This window comes from Athene noctua, chromosome 1, assembly GCF_965140245.1.
Source record: "Athene noctua chromosome 1, bAthNoc1.hap1.1, whole genome shotgun sequence".
NCBI lineage: Eukaryota > Metazoa > Chordata > Aves > Strigiformes > Strigidae > Athene > Athene noctua.
The window spans coordinates 34,183,071-34,205,364 of NC_134037.1; the positions used below are offsets into that span (position 1 = coordinate 34,183,071).

A 22,294-nucleotide genomic window follows, 5' to 3' on the forward strand; every position below is an offset into this window, starting at 1 on the left:
GACTGAGAAAGAAAAGGAGGCAGACAAAAATGATCCTCAATAAAAGGGAAATTAGCATTTAAAAAGACAATGAAATGCTGCCTGTCAGTTGTAGATATCTTGGATTGTCTCCACGTGTGCACAGGCACACATCCATGGTATGAGTTCCTTTAACCCTCAATCAGATAGGGTAAAACGCTAAAAAACTTATCCGGTGGTGGTTCTGTGATGCAGTTTTAGTTGTCGGCTGCTCATCAAAGCAGTCAGTCCCTAGAAGGGGTGAGAAGCTGGCAAATGCTATGCAAAAGGCAAATAAAGCATAGTGGTGTCACTGGACATCCTTCCTATATTATGCAAATTAATTTCCATATACATAACCTGCCGATCATCTTGACATTGGGAGTGCCTCTTCCACTTCATGGTATTAGTGGTCTTTATAATAAAATGTATTTGCAATAAAGTATTCCTTGCAATTAAGTAAATAACACAAATATATTAAAATATTTAAGTTTTGATGAAAGCTTTACGTTTTTAATGCTAATTTCAGCATTTTTTTATGTTTGTAGCATCATAACATCCCTCTGTATGTTTCTTCTGATACATATCACCTTTTTTTTCCTCATCAGGCTGACACAGTTTCACTTGAAGAAATTAAAAAATATATCAAACAAGAAGTTCTTAAGGTTTTTGAAGGTAAGAAAATTATAATACAGAAGTATTATACAACTAAAGATAAATATTAAATTCTCTTCTAAACGTTTTACATCTCTACAGCCTTTATATACATTTCCTTACATGTCGCCTAACTTACACTGAACTTAGCAGCTGCCTTGTTGCTGCAGCTGTTTAACAGTTGTTTGTCTCCTTAATATAATTACGTTCAAACAGTTATAAGTACAGTATCTGTTAACCAGAGTATTTCCTTACGTAAGAGAAGAGCATTAAAAGGTTTGCTCCAAATCATAATAGCAAACATATGTATGTATCATTGTAAATACATATATGTATCTACAATATATCAGTAAGACATTGAAGATTTATTCAAGTGGAGACATTAGAAATATCTAATTATTTTGGCCACTTAGTGGATGACTTCTCTAAATGAGAGAAAGTCTTGACAGCTTTCAGTCATACAGGTCTAAACTGCTGTGCATTTTCAGCAAACATCCCTGTGAGTTCCAAAGCTCACTTGCAGACCACCATCTTCTGGCACAGTTTTAGGCAAGTACCAGATTCAGCCAAGGCCTTTGTACTACATAAGCTTTCTTAGGTGTGTTCGTACTCTGAAAAGGAAATATTTTTCTTCCCCAGCATTTTCTTAGTCAGGGTTGAAAACCTGTGGCTCAGGTAGGTGTCTGAAAGAAGATTCTGCTGGAACACCTCTTCCGTTGCAAAATGCATTTCTTATGTCTGCAATATGCTTAGCTATTTTGTCATTAATATTTGTGGATACAAAACGTTTTGTATTTTAGGGATAAAAGAAATCATATAAAGCTTGAGACCTTTTTAAACTGTTCAGGCAGTTTTTCACTTTATAACAAGGCTATCATTTTGTGTGTTTTCACCCTTGCCCTGACTGCTACCCCTTGGGAGTTCAGTACTATGTATTTCAGGAGCAGTTTGTTGGCTGAAGTTACCTCCTTTTCCCATTCAGATAGAATGGTAGCAAGTATTTAGTCTATTCATAAAAAGAAGGTATTAAAAGGTGTCCTGCCTACAGGGAATACTGGGGGTTTTCTTTATAGCTATTCCATTTTCTTCACCTCACTAGTGTTCCCACAGTTCTTCTATTCTTGGCTTTGTTTCACTTTGCCTTTTTGTTATCACCTTGCTTATTTTTTGTTCGATGCCCACTCTTTATGCTGTTTTTTTTTTTCTAAATCCTAAAACTCCATCACAGTAAATACCTGCTAAATTGTGGAATGCTTAGTTAAGTTCTTTCATCTGGTATAAATGAGACAGATTCAAGGTTAGTACCTATTTTGTCTACCTCTAAGGAACACTGAAAAGTTACTGGGTGCCCTTTATTCCACCAGCATGAAGAGTTCATGCTGAAATCTCTGCAGTTAATAATGTTTGCTGAGCACTTACAGGTTTTTTCACAACTGTTTTCAGGGTTTCAGCATATTCCAAGAACTGTTCATGGTATTTAAGCTCTACTTTACAACTTATATAGGTACATATAGGAACATTTAGATACATAGCAACATACAAGGTAGCCCTTCATAGGGGTGTTAAGTACTAATTATTCTGTGTTCATGTATTTTAAGTGCTTCCATGAACAGGAGTCAGAAGTCATTTGAAATGCTGGAATACATTAGTAGAAGACAGTAGGAGTAGAAACCTGAATACAAATTTGTTCAGATGATTTCAAAGGGTAAAGACAGACATGAGTCTGAGCTGGAACTGAAGGCCTCAGAAGTTGTGGGAGCATTTAGTACCTTGACTTTTAGAATAATTAAATGCCTTACTTCCAGAAACTTACTCTAGCTGGGGCTTTGGGTTTTATTTATTTTCCCATAGTTTGCTAGCAGATTTCTTACCCGCTTTTTCTTGTGTCCTTTGTTCATGAAGAAAGGATGGCTCAGTTTGTATCCCAGCTGAAGCTGCCTGCTGCAATGCTTGCCTCTCAAGCTCACGGAAAACCAGGGCCTCCAGGAAAAGATGGGTTACCAGGGCCACCAGGAAAGGATGGTTTGCCAGGGCCACCAGGAGAACGTGGAATTCAAGGTAAGAATTCAAAAAAAAATGTTGCCATGAATTATATCTTGAAATCTTTAAACACTTGCTAATGATTTTAAATAAGCCAGGATTACCTATCTAGCTTCCTAATGATTAACTTTTAAAACTGTACTTATATTTTTGCAGACTAGATCTAAATATTAACCCATAGTAAGTGTGTGGATTTTACTGATTAAAAACTCCTAATCGGTGCATTTTATTCTAATAAGTGATAAAGTTAATTACTGACAGATATCTAAAGCTGACAGATATCTAGACTACTGTAGCAGGTTATTTTTTTTCTCCAAAATACTTTAACAGGGAAGAAATCTATGCCAACACTCTAATGTAACTGTTTAGGTCCTGTTCTATATTGAGAGACCATCTTAAGAAACAAAATTTCATCTCCAAGTCTGAGTGCTCTCAGCTCTAATCCTGAGACAACACAGGGCAGGAAAAACTGAAGGCAAATATTATTCTTTAAGAAGCAGTGAAAACTGAAATATTACAACATGAAATCTTCTTACAGTGAAGTAATCTATTTTCACAAATCAGTTTCAGAGTACTCAGCTTTTCACTGTTCCCCAAACTGTAATTTGTACATTACAATGCATTTGGACAGTATAGGACTCTTGTTTCACTGAAGTTGTCTTTCACTGCAAAATTAGCTTCAAGGGATCCAGGCTTATTGTAGATGTGCTCTACTGTAGAGTCAGCCTCTCAGAGATTAAGAGGAAGAGGAGAAGAGGACAACAGGAAAAAAGAGTTTATTGATGAATAATATTTTGTTGGTGGGTAATATGTAATTTGCAGTTTATCTGTAGGTAGTTCTTTATTATCTTTTGTTAGTTTGGTCTGCTCTGGAGTCAGAGCAAGTCAGACTGGAATGAAGAACATGAGAGCAAAGCTGAAGATGTGTGGATCCTAAAGCTATCAGAAGAATAAAGACTTACTAACATTGCTAAGCGCAAACCCCTGACAGAAGCTTGAAAAATGTGAGGAGCTCAGAATGAGAAGAACAAGAATAAAGGATCAAGAAAAGCAATGAAAGGCTTAGAATCTTACAACACTGACTTCATCATTACCTAAATATTCAGATCACTGTAAACAGTCAACTTCAATGTCAGTGCCAGATTGTTCAAATGATGATGTATGTGGTGGATAGTCTCAGATGCTTCTGGGAAGTGGAACGTTGTACTAGGCTTCATTTCTAGCTAGTGAGCATCAAGAGTAAAGATGATAGCTATGCTTGAAAAAAAAAATAAAGCTGCTTTTTCATGCCTTATTCTTAAGTAAAAGTAGTGCCCCATGTACACAGGGTTTCAATTTATTTTACTGATATGCTCAATATTCTTTTTTGATTAGTAAAAGGTAAGATAAGTGAGAAGCATTTACTTCTCTGATACGTCAAAAGATATATGAAATTATACTTTCAGGGAAAGAAAACCAAAAATTTGTCTCACCTGCTTTTGAACACTCTAAGGGGTAGTGCCATGACAGAAGCACACTTACAAATACCCTTTATGCCTTTCCCAGTTGTGCCTGTGCGTGTTATTGTTTTGTGCCAACAGTAAAAAGCAATTTAAATCTCGGAGCAGATTGAAAAGTGTCCTTCCATACTCCATCTTATTTTCAGCCATAAAAGGCATAGCATACCAGAATTCCTGGAGAAGCATGTTAAGTGCATGTGTGGCTGAGCCCATCAAAGTAGCATGCTGTGTGCATGTATGCCCAAGTCATAATACACATTTGGTATTGGCTGATAGATACTCCTTATTATATTTCTCACTTGAGTGTAGCCCAGATTGCCAGCTCCAGGGTTTTGCTGTTTACATACACATGCAGGCTGGCAGAGTGAAACAGTTGCTTGTCCCATACAGCCAGTGAAAAGAAGTAGATACTTTTGGAGAACAATTAGCAGGACCTCTAGGAACACCTCCAGAACCTATTTGTGATGCTGCATGCTGAGCAGAGCCTGCTAGAGCCAGCCAGAGGGAGAGGCAGGGTCACTGTGTATCCAAGCAGGTGCTTAACTGAACTTGCAGCTTTGCACGGGTCCCTCTGTATGCCTTGGGTGTGGTGCCAGTTCTGGTATGGTCTTGTATGGACTGGTCTGGTATGGACTTGGTTGAGTTCCACCAGACCCTCCTTCTGCACAGCAAACCAATAGGTAGAGGTTATTCCCAGCAGCAGAAAACATAGATAATAACTTTTGGAACTGTAGGCATGGTCTTCAAAAAGTGTATTTAAGGAATTGTCTAGACTCTTGGGCATGTAGTCATTCATTTCGAATGAAGTCCAGAATAGTTACCTGCTGGCCTTCAGCAAGGTTGCTCATAGTGTATCTCAGGTACTCCCCAGTGGTTCAGGTACAAATAATTTTGATTTTATAGGATGGTCTCAATAAAAATATAGCATGCAAGCAAAAAACAACAACGAATTGCAACTTAAATTATGAAACATGCAATTGATATTTAAACAGTCTTCGTATAATAGTGATTGGAAGATTTTTATATATATGTCTTCATTTAAAAAAAGTAAGCTATGGCATATACGTCAGCAAGCTGATGTTGTGAGGCAGTGTTACCAGTGAAACGTACAGCATCTGCTTTAGGGGGAGCAGAGAAACTTGTTTACTCCTTATGTGTTTTAAAGGATGCTAATGTCTCATAGAGAAACAGGAAGTTTATTTCAAGACTTTATAGACAAGCTGTAGCAATGTCATCCATTTGCAAACAGTCAGTCAGCTTGTCGTGTGTTAGAGGATCTAGATCAGTTAACTCCACTGAGTATTTGCACAGTAAAACACAGTGGATACTTTGGTCTCATTGTTCACTGTCACGGTAATGTGTCTGCCTCATATTTGTGTTAAAGAACCTCAGATTTCTGTAGATACTTGACATGCTAGTTTCAGGTGCTGCTTTATTCATGCGGATGGAAGAGGGTCTCCATGACATAGGTGGAACACATTTTGGAACTGTTTAAATGAGAGAACTTTTTACCTCTAAGTTCATAAACATGAACTTGTGTCATTTCTAAGTAGAGCTGAGGGTGCCGTGGTAGTGATACTTCTGACCGTGATGTTTGTGGAGAGCACCAAACCCAGCTGTATTTTAGCTATCACCACTCACCTATGAGCAGAAGAAAGCTCACCCGTTTGAACACATACTTGCCACATACTGCTACCAAGCATTTACCATATTACCCACACTGGGTACATGTTTACATACCACAGCTTTTGGGTTGCAGAAATCACAACAAAACTTGTTGAACCCAGTTGAAAAGTTTTGCTAAAGCAGTCGTCTTGTGAATTAAGCAGGTACCTCTTACTGGAATTGTGATTCTGTCAGTAAAAAATAGGCAGCATCTTATATGTGCCTTTACATTAGAAACAGTAAATAAAAATCTGATGTATGTGTATGGTAATATTTTCCTTTGACTGTGTGTGTCAATTTAGCTCAGAGAGAAGGTGATATTATCCTCTAGAAGTGTAATCATGGCCCTACTTCTGAGCAATATATACCTCATTAAAAAATAAAATATTTTCCTGCCAGAATTACACATTACTTTGGATTGTTTACATATAGGCCTGTTTACCGATATGGTTACACGCTGTTAAATAAAGCCTTATTTTAAAAAAGAAAAGAAATCTGGGAATTTTTGTGTTAAACTTCAGTGTCAACAGAATTTACCTGCCACTGTGTACAAACTGCACCTTTGCAAATGTATTCAGAAACAGCCAATAATGGTTTACATTGCCGTGGATCATATATTTGCATTGTCCTATTGTGTTGGGATTTCTTTCCTTATTTTCTTGAATTCCAGTGATGTTTACAGAATCTTTCAGTCTATCTCAGTCCCTTTTCAATTGTGGTGTCTCAGATACCTACATTAATGAATATTGTAAATGTGATATATCGTAAATGTCTCTCTTTCCCCATAACTAAAGAAATGCAAAGCAAATGATTAGTGGCAGCACTACTTTGTAAAATTACAAATAACTGGGTTTGTACTGTAACTGTCTATTGTAAATTAAGAAACATAGGGATGTATATAATAAATAGGAAATGTAATAAATCTGTGGTTATATGATTGAGCTTCTCAAACAGTGACAACTACTCTGTGTTACACAAGATTTTCAGAGCAAACCAACCTGATGTAGTTATAAATAACTACTATGGCCATTAAAGAGCAAAATCAAGATTCTCAGTTGAATACAAACACCTGCATATACCCTTTTCTGAGTCTTTATAGCTTGTGTGCCTATGTGCCTTGTACAGTTCTGATTAACACAGCTTGGTGACCCGAATGCATGATTAATACTAAGTTTGTTTCTCTATGAGGTTTTAAACAGTTAATTTCCTTTTGTTGTGTTAAGCATGTCACTCTGCATGGATTTTCGAATGTTTTTGCCTCACTGTAATTTCCTTGTTGGGGTGCTAGGAGAAGAGTAACATAATCGATGCTCTGTTTTGAAACCTAGAATGATTGCAACAGGTAATAGACTTTCTACTGAGGTGTATAATGAGCTTGTATTTAATGGAAAGCTTGAATACTCTGTGTACCATTCCTACTGCATTGTGTCTGTCATAGCAGCCCTGAATTGGTCTCTGCAGCACTTACATTAGTTTCCTTCTGGATTGTCCTGTAAAGTACCAGTGTTGCCACAGACCGCAGTACCCTGACAAGACAACCTTTGCTATCCATCTGGCAGTACCCATTAATCTTCATGAGACATCAGGTGGATTGATACCACTATGCTGACTGGTCAGCCATGACTCTTCTCTTAATTCAAATTAAGTTACAGCTCTTCACAAGATGTTTATTGTACGGCATACACAACACTAGAAATATACTGGTCCCTGATGCAGAACAAATTTAATTCTAAATGTGATCAGAAGTTGCCAAATTAATCTGCAACATATGTCACTTTACAAGCCAACATCTGAGGTGTTGGGGAGGGAAGAGGGTTTCCTTATAATCCCTTTTAAAGTAAGGGGTTGGGGCAGGTTTCACACTTGTTCCTATAAAAATGCCTTCATCCCCTGTTCTACATAAATTACATTGTCTAAAGAGAAAAGCTACATTTGTAGATGGATTCTTAACTTGAAATGTTAAGCAAAATGTTATACCAATAGCCACGGGGATGCACAGAGTGTTTCCAACTAATAAAACTTTTTAAAAACAGTTCAGGGAAAAAGCAACAGAGGTTGGATATGAGTTGCAGCACCTGAGAAGATGGAAGCTATTTAGATAAATACAAAGCTTTGGCCTATGAAGAAAATGGACACAGATACTCAAACTATAATTAGTAGTCACACCTTGTTGACAATATCCAGCCACTTGGCTCCAAGTAGGCCTTGCATGCTAGAACCCGAAATCTGCACAAGCTCTAAAGACGCTTATTTCCACATGAGGGCAGCTGTGTAATGCTGGAGGGGAAACAGGTCTTCTCTCACACACAGGGGAATATCTAAGCATACAACTACCGGTTTACGGTCTCAAAAGTGCAGACTTAAAGTTTTACGTAGAGCAAAGAGGGCAAAGTCTCACTTAGTTTGTGGGCTATCATCAGAGAAGGGCTGGTCACACTCCAGGTGACCTTTGGGTTGGTGCTTTACATCACATCATCAAATGGGTAACACTGGAGCAGAATAAGCATTTGGTTCTTTATTAGAGGAACTTCAGGAAACTAATTTAAAATCTCAGGGAAAGGTCTGACTCGTGAATGTAGCAAGAGTCCTCTGGCAGATGAGGCAATGGTTACTGCTAGAAATGCTCATATTTTGCAGAAGGGACTTATAAACCTAAGAGCTGTCTCAGAAAAAATGCCAGTCTCAGAAAAAGAAGTGAGCGTGTGTTTTCCCAATTACATTTGTGTTGATAATTTCCTGTCAACAAGATATAGGGTAGATCACTGTTTGTAATAAGGGGACACTCTTATTTTCATATCTTTATTCTGTAGGTTATAGAGGACAGAAAGGGGAAAGAGGCGAGCCTGGAATTGGACTGCCTGGTAACCCTGGACCACCCGGCCCTGCAGGTACAAGTCTGCAGATTTATTTCTGCTATTGTTATTTATTAACTAACAGGGGTTTCTCCTGGTTTTCACACCAGTTTTACACCCGTGCCTTTCCTCCTGAGCTTGGCCGTAGCATGAGGTCAGACCTGTCTGCCTTCTCACCGCTGAGCTGGCGTGCCGCTGACTCTCAGAGATGAATCAGGGGGCACTGCATGTGCTCTGGTGAGGACTCTGCTAATTCTAACTTTGTTTTACCAGCTGCTGGCCTGCCAGGCCCTCCAGGAACGCCAGGCTCACCCGGACCGCAGGGGCCACCTGGACCCAACGGGAGATGCAATCCAGCAGATTGCTATTACCACATATCACAGACTCGGTCACGCACCAGCGGGAAATAAAAGCCCTCTCCCCTAGACACTTGGGTTCACAGTCACTTTTCACTCCTCTCATTAAGTTAATTTAATATTTGAAATATTTGGTGCATTTTTTTTTCCCTCGACACTGCACATTATGTCGATAATTTATAAGGCACGGAATTGAGCCTTATTCTGTTATTTGCAGTGTCATTAATTATGAAATGATGACGTATATTTTCTAGAGTGCATTCCATGTGTTATGTTTCTCATATTTATTTTACTTAGAGGAGAGAATAGGCCCAAATAATTTTCATAAGTTTCTTTCTTCAAACAAGAAATATTCTATTATAACTTAAAGAGTATGCCTCAGTATGTAGGCTGGCTTTATTTTTCTTGCTGGTGGTGAAGTTTAAATGGAAAAAGTGCATTTCTGAAGTTTTAAAGTGTACCCATGCATGATGAATGCAAGACCCGAGCTGAAGCGCTGGGAACTCTCTTTAGACTAAATGTTCATGTCCTTTGAGGATGCTGTGGCACACCTTCTGAACTGGGTCTGTGTTGTGCACCACAAACGCTACCCACCATTTCAGTCATTTCCTAGCTGTCGAAGAAGGAAACTAAGACGTGTTTATGATCTCTCTAATCCCATCCAACGTTTAGCTTCAGACTGTCTGGAAATTCATCAGGTGTAGCCCCGAGAAGCATCTCTCCTGACTGGATTTTGTCCCAACTGAGGGCTTCTGTGTTCATTTAGTCATGGTAATGTGTACTCCTGATATTAAACTTCTCGGGGCTGGTGTTGATGTTCCCAACTGAGAACGGGCACATCTTCTAACCGTTCCATGGACTTAGTAAGTGTAGTATCATTGCCTGTAATCAAGCCATTTTGACATTGTATCTGCTTACAGCAAAAACAACCCCTTGCTTTAGAGCCGAGAGTGGTGGATACACAGTAAGACAGTCAAAGAAGGAACTTTACAAGCCTCTAATCTTACCGGTGGCACAATTTTCCTCTTCCTCCTGCAATAATGATGTGCCAAAATAAGCCTGAGAAGAACATGGAAACAGTACAGTGCGAAACTCACATGTCCTAATAACTGGTTGCAAAAAATTATTTGAGTTCAAGAGAAATTTGGAAAAAATGCAAAACCCTCCTTGGAAAGGTGCACTACAGAGAGCGTGACTGCATGCAGTTTGCAGACATTCAGTAAATCCTGCATTGTCAATGAAGAACAAAACAGAAGAAAGCGTAAGTCTGACAGAGCTCAAAGGGTTGTGCAAAAGAAAAGATGGAGAAAATCAATCACACAGGCTGATTCTGAAAAGGAGGGGGGAGACTTGGTCAAAGTTTCACTCCTGATTATAAGAAAATGAAAACAGATGATCCTAGATTAGTCTTACGGAATTTGTTACAGTGCAATAGAACATGAAGGTGCTATTGAGAGAACATGGATAGCTATAACCCACAGCCTCAAAACAAGTCCCTAGTGCAAAAGCAGTACAGAGGGCTCCTGCCCCATCATTAGGAAGCCAATCATTCTCTCCTACATCAGGCAGGGAGGTGGTTTTGGTGACTTCGTGCTTGAGCAGTACTGAGAGGACAGGGATGCATTACCAAATTGGAAGTGCTGGGTTCCAGAGGAGCTGTTGTGAGACACAAATCTGCCAGAATTCTGGGGTTTGCTTAAAAACGGGCATGATGGGTGGGAGTCTTTTTAAAAAGAAACACATTTGTTCTGAATAGAGTTCCTAGCACTTGCACCCAGACTGGAGGAGCAAGATGAGTACAAGAGGGGATAGAGTTAACCGAGATAGCTGGGGAGCACAGGCAAGCCTTCAGGCACTGTCTGGGAGGGAAAGCATACCCACTTGGCACGTTAATCAGTTAGATGTTTGGAAGGAAGAAGGTGCTTGGCATGAGAAAGATGTAAACACAGAGATGGAGGTCTGAGAATAAACACCTGGGACAGGAGAGGGTAGCAGGAAGGAGGACAGCAGAAAACCCGTGACATACCATGAAACCATCTCCTGAAAGGAATCTGTGAGCTGTAATATGCCCGGCAGCCAGGGACCCCTTGAGGGTGTCAGGGTCCTTTATCTGTCCCTCATGAGGATGGAGACAGACAGGTCAAAGTCTGTGGGTGAACCACAGTCCCGATGCCTCCTTTTCTGCTCATCCCTTGCTGTCCCTCAGGAGGCAATAACTGCCCCTTTTTCAGGCCAGTGTGTTCGCTGCTCTGCGGGCTGTGGGTGCCCATCCCGACGGGGTGAAGGTGTGTTTGGAACAAGTGGTCCTGCCTGTGCTTAGCTCAAAATGTGCTGCTCCCATTCCAGACCTCCTGTGCCCACGAAACACGTCTTGGTTTGCCCTGTGGTACTGACCACCTTTCCGGACCTGGTCCTCAGAGCACCACAGCTGTGCCAACGCTGGGAACTGGTGAGGCAGCTTGAAACCCAGCGATTGTCTGTCCTCAGGCACCTGCTCCTGTCCAGGGGACAGGTCTGCCAGCCCAGCGAGTAAAGCCAGGGGCCTTGCACCAGTGTATGTATCTGTCTGTGTACACCAGCAGAGGACCAGGCCGCTCATACTGTTTTCCATTCAGTCAAATGAACTGCTGGTCAGGTGTCTTGCATGAACATTTTTTTTCATTTATTTCTTTTTACTTCTTTAGTAATTCCAATATATGTAAAAATCTGAATATTTTTTTACGTCCTAAGTTAATTTTAAACTTCATTTTCTGTGATAATATCGAAAAGGGTGCTGTATTGTAAAGGATATCCACGTGACCGAGAGGTTTCCAAGCAGCCCCCGTCCTGGAAGGCTGTACATAGACTGTTGCGCCGCGGTAGTGGTATGTGTATATTTTGGGACTTCTAGCTAGCTGAAACTGAGCATCTGTTATTTGCCAGATGCAATTGCTGTATGTTAATTTACTTGAACTTATCAGAAAGCAGAACACTTTTTATATTTGAAGAAGTTTATTTTTTCATCTATGTTTCCTACAGATGCCATTTTCTTTTTGTAGGCTCAAATCTAAAGGTCGTTTAAAAGGTATTTGAACACTTTGAATTGATTTGCAGGTAACTTTGGTAATTATCTTGTTGCATTATTTTATATTTTGCTAAAAACCCTTTTTAATTTTCTCATATGAGAAAATGGGTATTTTGTTATATGAGCTATCTCAATACCTTTTTTAAGATGCCGTGTTCTTCACTGGGGTAGAACAGAGTTAATCCCAGTTTAACTTCACACTGGGTTGCTTCTACTCTACATTTTTAGAATTGAAAGCAGAATGTACCTGGAATCATGCTTCTGCATGGGGTGGGTTTTTTTTTTTTGGCCCTTGAAATTTCTTTGCAGTTTCAGACTAGTGTTGTCTTGGGTTTTGGGAAGGGGGCCAGGAAGGGCAGAGGGGTTCTAATCTGCTTTGCGATTTGCTTTATCGATTTCGTACCTGTTTTGAGCAGTCTGTGCTGCAGTAAGCATTGCAAGGGACTAAACACAGAGAATTTTTTTTTTCCAGTAGCAGAAGATATGTTTCTGATTTGGGAATGTTTATGTGCAACAGGACTTTGAACTGAGATACCTTTGAAAAGATGCTTTAAAGCTTTTTTAAAGCATCTAGACTAGTTCAGGGTCAGACTACTGTATTTTATGGCAAGTTGCATTATAATCTAAGAACATGTTGGGATTTGCTTCAAATTAGCTATGTACAGAACTACTCAGTTTGCCTGAAGTAATAAACTTGAGAGGGGAACATTTCTGAGGCTGCAGCATACCTCCTTTTGTCCACATGGTGGAGTTCAAAACGTCTGTTCAGTCCAAAGCAGAGAGCCCAGGCTGAATTCGCTCAGCAGTCCAAGAAATGACCCAGTGCTGCGTAGATTCACAGCGCAAGAGTCAGTCGTTCTGATTTTGTTCTTGAGCCTGACTTTTTTCTTTTTTTTTTTCCTAAAATCCATTTCGTTTTGCATGGTAGTATTTGCAGAAATACTGCCTTTCTTGGATAATTATTTTCAGGTAATATTGCTTAGATTTTATTTGTGGTTTGTATATGTACATGTTACAGAAGAATATGCCATAGTGAGACATCCCACGTTCAGGCATCAATTATGTTCACTGTAATGATATTTGTCTCTAGGGGAGCAGGGAGTCTCCTATGGTTAATAAAAATTACACCACCATACTTCATACAGTCAAGTAGCAGTGCAGCCTAGTAATGTTTTAAGAACCAATATTTTTGTCTTAAACTGGATTTGGTTTCAATGCTAAAAGAGCACTGTGATATCAAAACAGGATTGATTGTATCATCCATCCTTCCTTTGTTTTATGATTGTACATTATGACAGATGATAGATATGCACAGCTTTGTTAAATATGCATATTTTTAAAATTAATGAATAATCACACAAAATACTTTGACACTGCTTCTTTTTCACAAGGGTAAAATACTTTTCTTCATGTTGGTGTACACTCAATTTTTTACTTTTCTGTGATGTTTACATAAAAGTCTTGTAAAAACCCCACAGGCTAAACTAGCATTTTATAAACTTGTTTCTCCAAATATAGTATGTAAAGCCAGCTCATAACCTTGCATTTTACCAGTGAAATAGAACTGCTGCTCTAACATGACATGTTAGAACATGAGAAGTATCTCAGGAATCAAAACAGTCTTGGGTTGGGGGTGGGGGGGGTGGGGGGTGTTATTGTGTTTTTGTGAGATTCTGGATGCACCGAGTCATACAGATTCTCCTTGAAATTTGTTATGTCCACTACGACTAGATTGTGCTGGATGGATGTTTCAATCCATCTCCATACATGTAGGTGAGTATAGGCCATGGAGAACAAGTTTAACCATGACCTTGCTTTGGTTGGTGTTAAGTGGACAACTCAAGCTTCACAATACTTTAGGGAAATGTGATTTTCAAATATTAATTGCTAACAAACATTACAGATTCTAGACCAAAATCAGTTTGTAGGTAAAAAGAATGTAGTCTACATGTCTTCTAGCAGTTTTATTTCCAAGTGTGTTGTTCTACAAACATGAATGCGTTTAATTACTTAACTGCAGTTTTGATGTAAATATATTGTCTCTAGTCAACATATTTGAAAGATTGTCAATGACATACCTTATTTTATTATTTTTTTCAATTTCTGAGTGATATGCAGTTTGTCACTGACTGAATCACAGTATGTGCCAACAGGTTGCTTCTTTCCTTCATTATATTTTTGGTTTGCAACACTGAAGGTTCAGTTCAATGGAAATGTATTAAGTGGATAGAAAATTGCTTTTTACATTATAATGTGGCCATTTACATCTGAAATAGGATTCTGGACAGAAATGAAGGTGTTTCACGTACTTTCTGTATGTGGTTCTGTCAGAAATGACAACCTTTCCTTCTGTGTTAAATCACGGAGCGAGGATGCAACTGCAAACAAGAGACAGGAGAGGCACAAAGCCACTGCAGCAAGCCCTGGGGAGCATTCAGCGCCTGGGGCTGGCTGAATTCAGGGGGGAGTTTGCCTGACCACACTGTCAGGCTTGTGCTTCCTATGGATTGGTGAAACCTGGTTCTCTTTTATTTTTTTCTTGAAACTTTTCCTCCACAGTCTGGAGGAAAAAAAAAAGAAAAAAAAGTGAAAAACCTTTGCCATATATATATATATATATATATATATAAAAAATTTATGGAAGTTAATATAATCTCTGAATCGGATGCAGATAACTTTCCTGTCTGAATATAAGATAATCACTTTTATTCAAGCAACTGATGCACTGAAGTGTTTAACTTCAGGTAACTTTAGGTATTTTCATTGCTGTCTTGCTGCCTAACTCTCCCAGGAGAAAAAAGACAACTCCTACGTAAATGGAATTTTAAAGGATGCTGGGTAATATTTTGACCACTAACTTGATTTTCTTTCTTCAGATTTCATAGTGGCTTCAGCAAACTTGCCTCTGAAGCTGCCAGTTTTACTAGTCCTTTTGAATGCATACACAGCAAGCAAAACAGAACAGTAAAACAAAAGATTGAGAGGAAGGGAATAAAACTGAAGCTGTAACAAATCAGGTAGAAGTAACGTGCCCACAAAATAAAGACACTTCTTCTTTCTTTACTAGTGCCCATGAGCAGAGGAGATGCAGTGACTGTATTTTAAGTGTAAAGGAAACAAAGACTGCATCGCCAAATGATACTATGATGAGCAGGTCAAGCAAATGCATTCCACCCAATTATCTAAACAATTTAAAAACATTTGCAAAATGCAGCATGTGCTTGTACATGGAGCACAACTGCTGTGCTCGGCTAGGAGGAACCAACACGTTTCTAAAACTAAGAGACTGTTTCTTGTTCCCTCTGTCCTTCAAGTAACCTAGAAAGTACCATCTGCTGACACTTGCCCTTTTTGAAGGAAGAGCAAATTTGGTTCTAGATCTGTGTTTGGCTCTGGGTAAACCCAGATCATGCCTAGGATATTCAGGGAAGCAAAATCGAGCGTGATCCTCCCCAGCCTTGCTTCCTTGCCTCATCTGGGGGGGGGGGCGCTAAATTGTGCTCTAGAGCTCCTTTGGCCTTTGTGAAATATGCACAAGTTTTTTGGTAGCAGTTCGTACCAGGTTGCTTGAACCCAGTACTGGCTGTGACAGAAAACTTATGTATAAACTCTCTCTACATATATGAACTATAGATGTATAACATATATGTATTTTCTTACAGTATTCAGCAGCAGTGTTACTAATACTTATTAGTAGCTTAGTAGGGAAAGCATTGCAGTCAACATTTTAAAATGCCAGATTGGATTGTGAACAATTGATTATAATTTTGAGGACAGTTAAACATTTTTCTCTTGGTTCCTGCCTACACTTAAGTCCAGTAACTGGGGAGCTAAAAAATGTATTTATCACAGTGTAGTTAAACCTCCAGAATTAGGAATGGCAGCAGAGATCCTCATAGGTAAAAGTGATTTTCATTAGTCTTTTGTTCAAGAAATCTCACAGCATTTTATGATATTGAAACAGAAGGGAGAGAGAACAAGATTTACCCAGGACTTTTCCAGGATTCCAGGAGCATCTGGTTAGAATGGGCAGCATGCTCTCAGTGGCTTGTTGAAACCTCTCAGTCTCTTTGCTTTGGGCTTTCTGAATATATTTATTTAAATTAGAACTAGTTTTTTTTCTGTATCACCATAGTTGATACACCTTTCTTTTAAATTCATAACCCTGTCTTTATTTTCCAAAACTTTATTTACTTGAAGGTGCTGTTACTAAAAATGCAGTTCCTGGTATTTTTTGGCATACAGTCTAACATTCTTCGGATAAAATTTTGCCACTCTTGCACAAGTTTTGGAATTGGGAAATACTTAGATTAACCAGTATGTCCCATAATGACTTACAGTGGGCCTGGAATTTATTCTGCAGGTCTGTATTTTAAAAGCTGTGTGTCAGCTTGAAGGCAGAAAACGTGTTGTCTTAATCTATCCACTTAGATTCTGCATCGAATTGACCTTAGTGTTGAATTTGTTTGATTGTAATAGTTCTGATTTGGTTTTTACATACGAATGTTTTCTCTCCTACATGAGTGTCTTTCCATTGTGGAATTTTATGCATTTTTCAGACTATATTTTTTAAAGCACTTCACATTTGTATTTAAAGGGGGGGGGGGGGGGCTCTGCTTCTTTTGATTCATTATGTTTACGCATTACATATGGAAAATAGTATTTTCATTCTGTTATCAGGTGGGTTTTTTTCTTTTAAGAGTTTTACACACTTTATAGTCAAAATAAAAGTTTGTTGGTGAAACTGCAGTTTGTTATTACCACTAATGGTCTATTTGTTGCACTACTAAATCAGTAAAAACTGACCTAATTCTGAGACTTTAGACAATATCCTTATGTGTGAACACGTTAATCACCTTGTACGCAGTTGTCTGGATTTGTTTCTTAAAAGTGAAATTCTTTGCAGTCATCTATTCTGATGACTTCTTTGTCAGCTATGAGAGTTTGGCTAAAGTGGAGGCGCAGGAAAACCGTTCTGTCCCAGGCTTTGCCAAGACTCTCTGGGAAGGGTGGCACATTTCTTTATGCCTATTTTTTCCCCATCATTCCTTGAAATCTCACCCAGTGCTGCTTCTGTGGAACTGAACAGAGAGCAGCAGACACTTGTAGGTAAGACTTACTTGTAAAGATTTGACCTCTTTTATATTTTATTATTTAAAATATTGGGCTCTGCAAGGGACATAAAGAGATTATTAGAATTAATCCCATTTAACTCTCTCAAAAGTCTCTAACAAATGTGCAAGCATTTCTTTTAGTAGGCAGCTTTATCAGACATTTTTCTTGCAAGTGATTTCTATTTAGGTGGCTCTCAGATGCAGCTAGAGTGTCAGGTTTGGTTTGGGGAAGGCTTATCTATGATGTTTTTCAGTAACTCCTTTTAAGAGTATATATTCTACCAGTACCTTTCCCTTTAGGGTTGTCTCATATGTTACATGCAAAATGCATAGCTCAATTGATCATGTTATTTCTTTATATTCTCACAGGATATACAAGTCAACGATTTTGAACATAAACAGACAATTAAAGGCTGGGAGAAAAATCAATGCTTAAAGCAAGTGTGCCAAAGTTTGTACTTGAAAATTGGATGATTAATAGCAAAATGACAGGAAACATCATAGGACAGTTTCATTGTTGTCTTTGAGAGAATACACTTCAGAGGAGGTAAAATGAAAACCACAAATAGTTTAATTTATACAGAGAGAAACAAAATATCCACAATGCACATTTTCCTCTAAAAACTGAGTTTATCTAAAAGGTAACTTGGGCTGTCTAACGGCTGCCTTCTAGCTGTTCTGTTTATCAGTATCAAATGTAATCATACATACAAAAACCCAGAGAGTGTTAAAACATTATTTATTAGTTTTTTGTACAACCACAGATGTTACTTCAAAATCTGTAATCTCTACTATAAACTTTTATATTTCTGGGACTTAAAATTCCCATGACAGTGGCTTCTAGCCTTTTATTTTAAATTCATAGAGAAGGAGGCAAGCTGGAATAGGCTTCTTACAAAATTACGAATGCAACACAGACTGGAGTGGAATATGAAGAGGTTATTCCACGTGGCTTATTCCTGAGAACCCAGTGATCCTGCTTTTACAGAGATTTACAGCATAAAAGGTGCCAGGGTGGCAGGTTTTCATAAGAACAGCCTCCCAGCTGTGTTTCTGCAATTGAACTGCAGAGCTGGGGGAGGCTGAGCATGTGTCCTGTACGGCACATACATACAATGAAATGACTGTGCATGAAGTGATGGAATTTGCTTCAGAGGGCCCTGGAATTTATTTTTTAAGCATAAAAGAATAGCTACAAGTTAAGTAAATAAACTGTTTCTTTTTTATTTGATGGCTGAAGACATGTTATTTCACTGTATATCATACATAGGAATTAAGTAGGGGAGGAGGAGAAATCACAGAAACTCTTTATTAAAAAAAAAAAAAAAAAGACAAGTGCCTTTTTTACCCCCCCTCAAAGGGAGAAAGAACCAGAAGGCAGCACCTGTGTATTTCTGTAAGCACCATTGTTCCAGCTTGTGTTGCCAAGTACACCTTTAGAAAGAACGTACAACCACTGTGTTAAAAATGCCTTACTGAAACCTTGGGTGAAAAGTTTCTCCTTGTTTGTATTTCTCCTTCATTCCTTATTTTTTCTCAGCTGTCTGTGCAGGAAGTAAATTAATGCCGACACTTCATGGCGCTTGCATTGCCCATTCATGGCCCTTTCATGTTCTTACCAACTCTCTGTCCAGCCTCCATTCTGCAAGACGACGGCTCGCAGTACCCAGGAGGGCCAGGGGGGCCAGGAGGACCAGGAACCCCAGGCTGACCGGCCACCCCAGGGAGACCTCGTTGACCATCACGGCCCTCACTGCCGTAGCTGGGTTTGCCTGGTTCACCTGGAAAAGGGGATGCAGGTCGAAAATCTGGCAGCATGTGACTTAATTAGCACACATGTAGCTTTACTGAGCATCCTGTTCTTAAAAACTGTAGACAATGGCTTTTTACTGCTCTTGGTGGATTCCTCAGAGAGGTACCTCCTTAAAGGGACAGTTTTCCTCTAAAACAACCAGGCTGTGTTTACAGAGCTACAGCAATGACATTTCCATCCCAATCTTACCCAGTCGTACTGGAGCGGCTCTGCTGCTATAAAAAGCTAAACCATGTGCCTGATGGCAGCACCACAGGCAGCCCTGCTGGTGCTGTGTATGAAGGTGTAGCACTACTCGCTACTTCAGAGTTATCTCAATGCTCTGGAAAGAGGCATATCAATTGCTTTTATTCTCCACTCAGAGGTGTTAGGGAAATAGATGTATAGAGTAGAATTCTGATTTTAGTTTTAAATCTTCAGTGAAAGGATGAAATACAGTGATTTTAGTAAGCCTCTTCCAATGATAAATCTCTGAAGAAGACAACTCCAAGTTTCACGGACACTGTAGGTATCAGTATGCACTCAACTGATTTCTTCTCCTTTTTACAAAAAAGAAGGTAGTGTCTGTCTCTATATACACAGAGAAACGTGTTACAGAGAGATACTGATGGAAGTAACATGTTTATTTTCAGTCACTGGCCACTAGAGGCCGGTTGTGCTGCATTTATCAGGAAGAATCTCTCCTGGACCGCTGTTACATAACACTGCAATTCATTACTACAAAAATAATTGTATTTTGCATGTCCTAAATTATGAATTGAGATTCTGAATACTGCTGTGGCTGCCAGTAAGTTAATCTGGGGCTTGTGACCTTGTTTGTTTTATGTCATATATATATATATATATACACTTATATAAAAAAGAGGCAATTTTATATATCTGTATGTGTCATTGCCTCTTTTTTTTAATGCTTTGTATACATTTTTCCTAATCTTTCTACACTGAGACAGAGGGGTGGTAGCTCTTTAGTAAAAGAGCTTTTAATTCTGATTTGTGACTGTATCATTACCTATGAAGTAAAAATTATAAAGTACTCTTATTTGGAAGTTTATTGTTTAATGGACACCTTTTTCTTTTCAAGGCAGCTTGAGGTATCAGTTCTGAATAAAATTTTACTACATATCTTCTTTATCTTCACTCCTTTATATTTACCTGGAAGACCTCTTGGTCCGGGGTAACCTTTCAGTCCTCTGCCTGGAAATCCTCTTTCTCCTCTTTCTCCTGGTTCACCTAAAGCAAATTCATAAATTAGTTACAGCCTGCTTGGAGTATTACTTTCATTAAGTTTCCTCTCAGAGGTGAATGGCTAATAAGCAGAAATTTCAGGTGACTGTATATATTCTTGGCACCTATAATGATGCTCTGACACATTCCTTGTAAGAGGTTTGGGCTTTGTTTGGGTTTTTTTCCCACATTTGACTTATACTCAAGTAGACATGTTGGAAGGAAAAAAACCAAACACCTGGGGCTGGACAGTAAGTACCACATGAAATATGCCATACCCTATAGAACAGAAATAAACCAAACCCACAGAACTCTACAGGCTATTTTGGAATACAGACTGAGGGTACAGGCCAGGGGCTTTTGCAAGACCATGTGAACTCAGCTAAGAAGTAAAAATTCTCAAGTGCTGGTCCTTGAGGCAGCCAGTGTAGTGAAGAAAAGCTGGCTTACACACATTACACTATTCAGTTGACATCCACATAAGACATTCATGAAAGTGAAACAAAGAACTTTGTTCTTACATACAGGTATTTTGGAGACTTTTGTTTGGTGGGCACCCAGCTTTTCTTCAAACTCACATGCTGCTCCAAACAAGTAAGAGGAAGGTTTTTTTGCTGTTTCGGTTGTAAAGTTCAAATTCTTTTCACTGTATATATTCCTTAAAAGTAAATATATCCACCACTCATAAATACCTATGTAAACTATTGTGGTTTTTTCTTTTTGGTGCAAGTCAGAAGTCACAGGTATATGCCTAATAATACTTGAGTGAGCTTTACTTTATCTTTCCATACTTTCTTGTACTGCAGTGAGGGAAATTAAAATAGACTGTTAGGTTTGTGGTTTGCCTAGAAAAGGCACAGCAGAAGATGAAGAAGCTATGTAAAGGAACACAAGAGTCAGTACAAAAGTCCAAGTTTCAATAAAAGACGCACACAAGGTACTACAGGAGGAGTCTCATCAGTGCACTTCAGACTGCCTGGTCAACATGGAAACTGAGCCTGTCTTTGTAAGTGCAGCTACCAGAAGCCCTGATGTCAGGTTACCATGTAGACTTCTTCTGTTTCCAGCTACTGAACACTTTGGGTTAGTGTTTACTGCTGGTTACCCCAAACTTCTCCAACTTCTTACTTCTGTTTCTGCTCTCCTTCACTACCTCAGATGGCTCGTTAAAGTCATGATAATCTCCTTGAGCCACCTCTTTTTGACTCTGTTCTTGCTGACACTATCTTTCTATCTTCTGTTCTATTGCATAGAAACACATTCTTGTGTTTCTATCTCCTCTTTACCGTGATCTTTTAAACCATTCTCAACATCCTCCTCCTTTTTCCTTTTATCACGTCCTTTTCTGCTCACTCCAATCTCTGACTACTCCCCAAATGGATGTGGAACGTCAGTTCATCCCTGTGACCTCTGTGGAACTCTGTGGAACCCTACCAGGAACTCAGAGTGAAGCACTCAGGGTTTTTCAGGTTGCCTGCCATGTACCATCATGATAGCTCTTGCACCTGAAAGCATCCACCACTTCTCTTGTATCTGTAATTGCATTTCAAGGTTTACTGCAAAGTAACTTGGAGTTTGATGACAGTTATGATAGGAAACAAAGCATCTTGCTTGTTTGGGTTTTTTAACACACTGTAGATTTAATTTTTTTTAATATTAACAGTGCAGCCTGCTGTGTGCTGAAACAAATTCAGCATATCCAATTACCTTTGTATCATCTCCCTTTTTTGTTCCTTCTGTGAATACAGATGACATTACATTAAAAGAAAACGGTAACAGAATTCCAGCAATAACACTATTAAGGTTTGCTTTGTTTGTATTCTATTCCTTCTTTAAAAAGTTTTCCCAATTTTACTTTCAAATAAAGCTCAAGACAAAAGTAAATGCTCTAATCCAGCAACAGACCACTTTATGCAGAAAAACAATTTTTAAATAAAACCTTCCTTCAAGAAAACAAATCGAAATCACTGCTGAATAGAAACTAATACATACACAGTGGTCCTAAGATATTGCAGA

General features: G+C 38.9%; 2 protein-coding genes across 12 annotated transcripts in view; one reads left to right on the forward strand and one right to left on the reverse strand.

The window, feature by feature from the left end:
* The window catches only part of COL19A1 (collagen type XIX alpha 1 chain), a 211,153-nt gene extending 194,430 nt beyond the window's left edge, over positions 1-16,723 (forward strand). For 8 of the 9 annotated variants that reach the window (XM_074895826.1, XM_074895832.1, XM_074895830.1 and 5 more), the window contains 4 exons: positions 606-672; positions 2,554-2,709; positions 8,666-8,743; positions 8,981-16,723. In XM_074895826.1, the coding sequence (XP_074751927.1) occupies positions 606-672; positions 2,554-2,709; positions 8,666-8,743; positions 8,981-9,117 (438 nt within the window). In that variant the 3' untranslated portion in view covers positions 9,118-16,723. Of the gene's footprint in view, positions 1-605; positions 673-2,553; positions 2,710-3,549; positions 6,761-8,665; positions 8,744-8,980 lie in introns of those variants that run through there. The other variant, XM_074895835.1, reaches the window with a different exon arrangement.
* Positions 16,724-17,103: 380 nt separating this feature from the next.
* Positions 17,104-22,294, reverse strand: part of COL9A1 (collagen type IX alpha 1 chain) — a 72,983-nt gene continuing 67,792 nt past the window's right edge. For all 3 annotated transcript variants that reach the window (XM_074895836.1, XM_074895838.1, XM_074895837.1), the window contains 2 exons: positions 20,207-20,284; positions 17,104-19,022 (listed from right to left, as the gene is read on the reverse strand). In XM_074895836.1, the coding sequence (XP_074751937.1) occupies positions 18,838-19,022; positions 20,207-20,284 (263 nt within the window). In that variant the 3' untranslated portion in view covers positions 17,104-18,837. The remainder of the gene's footprint in view (positions 19,023-20,206; positions 20,285-22,294) is intronic.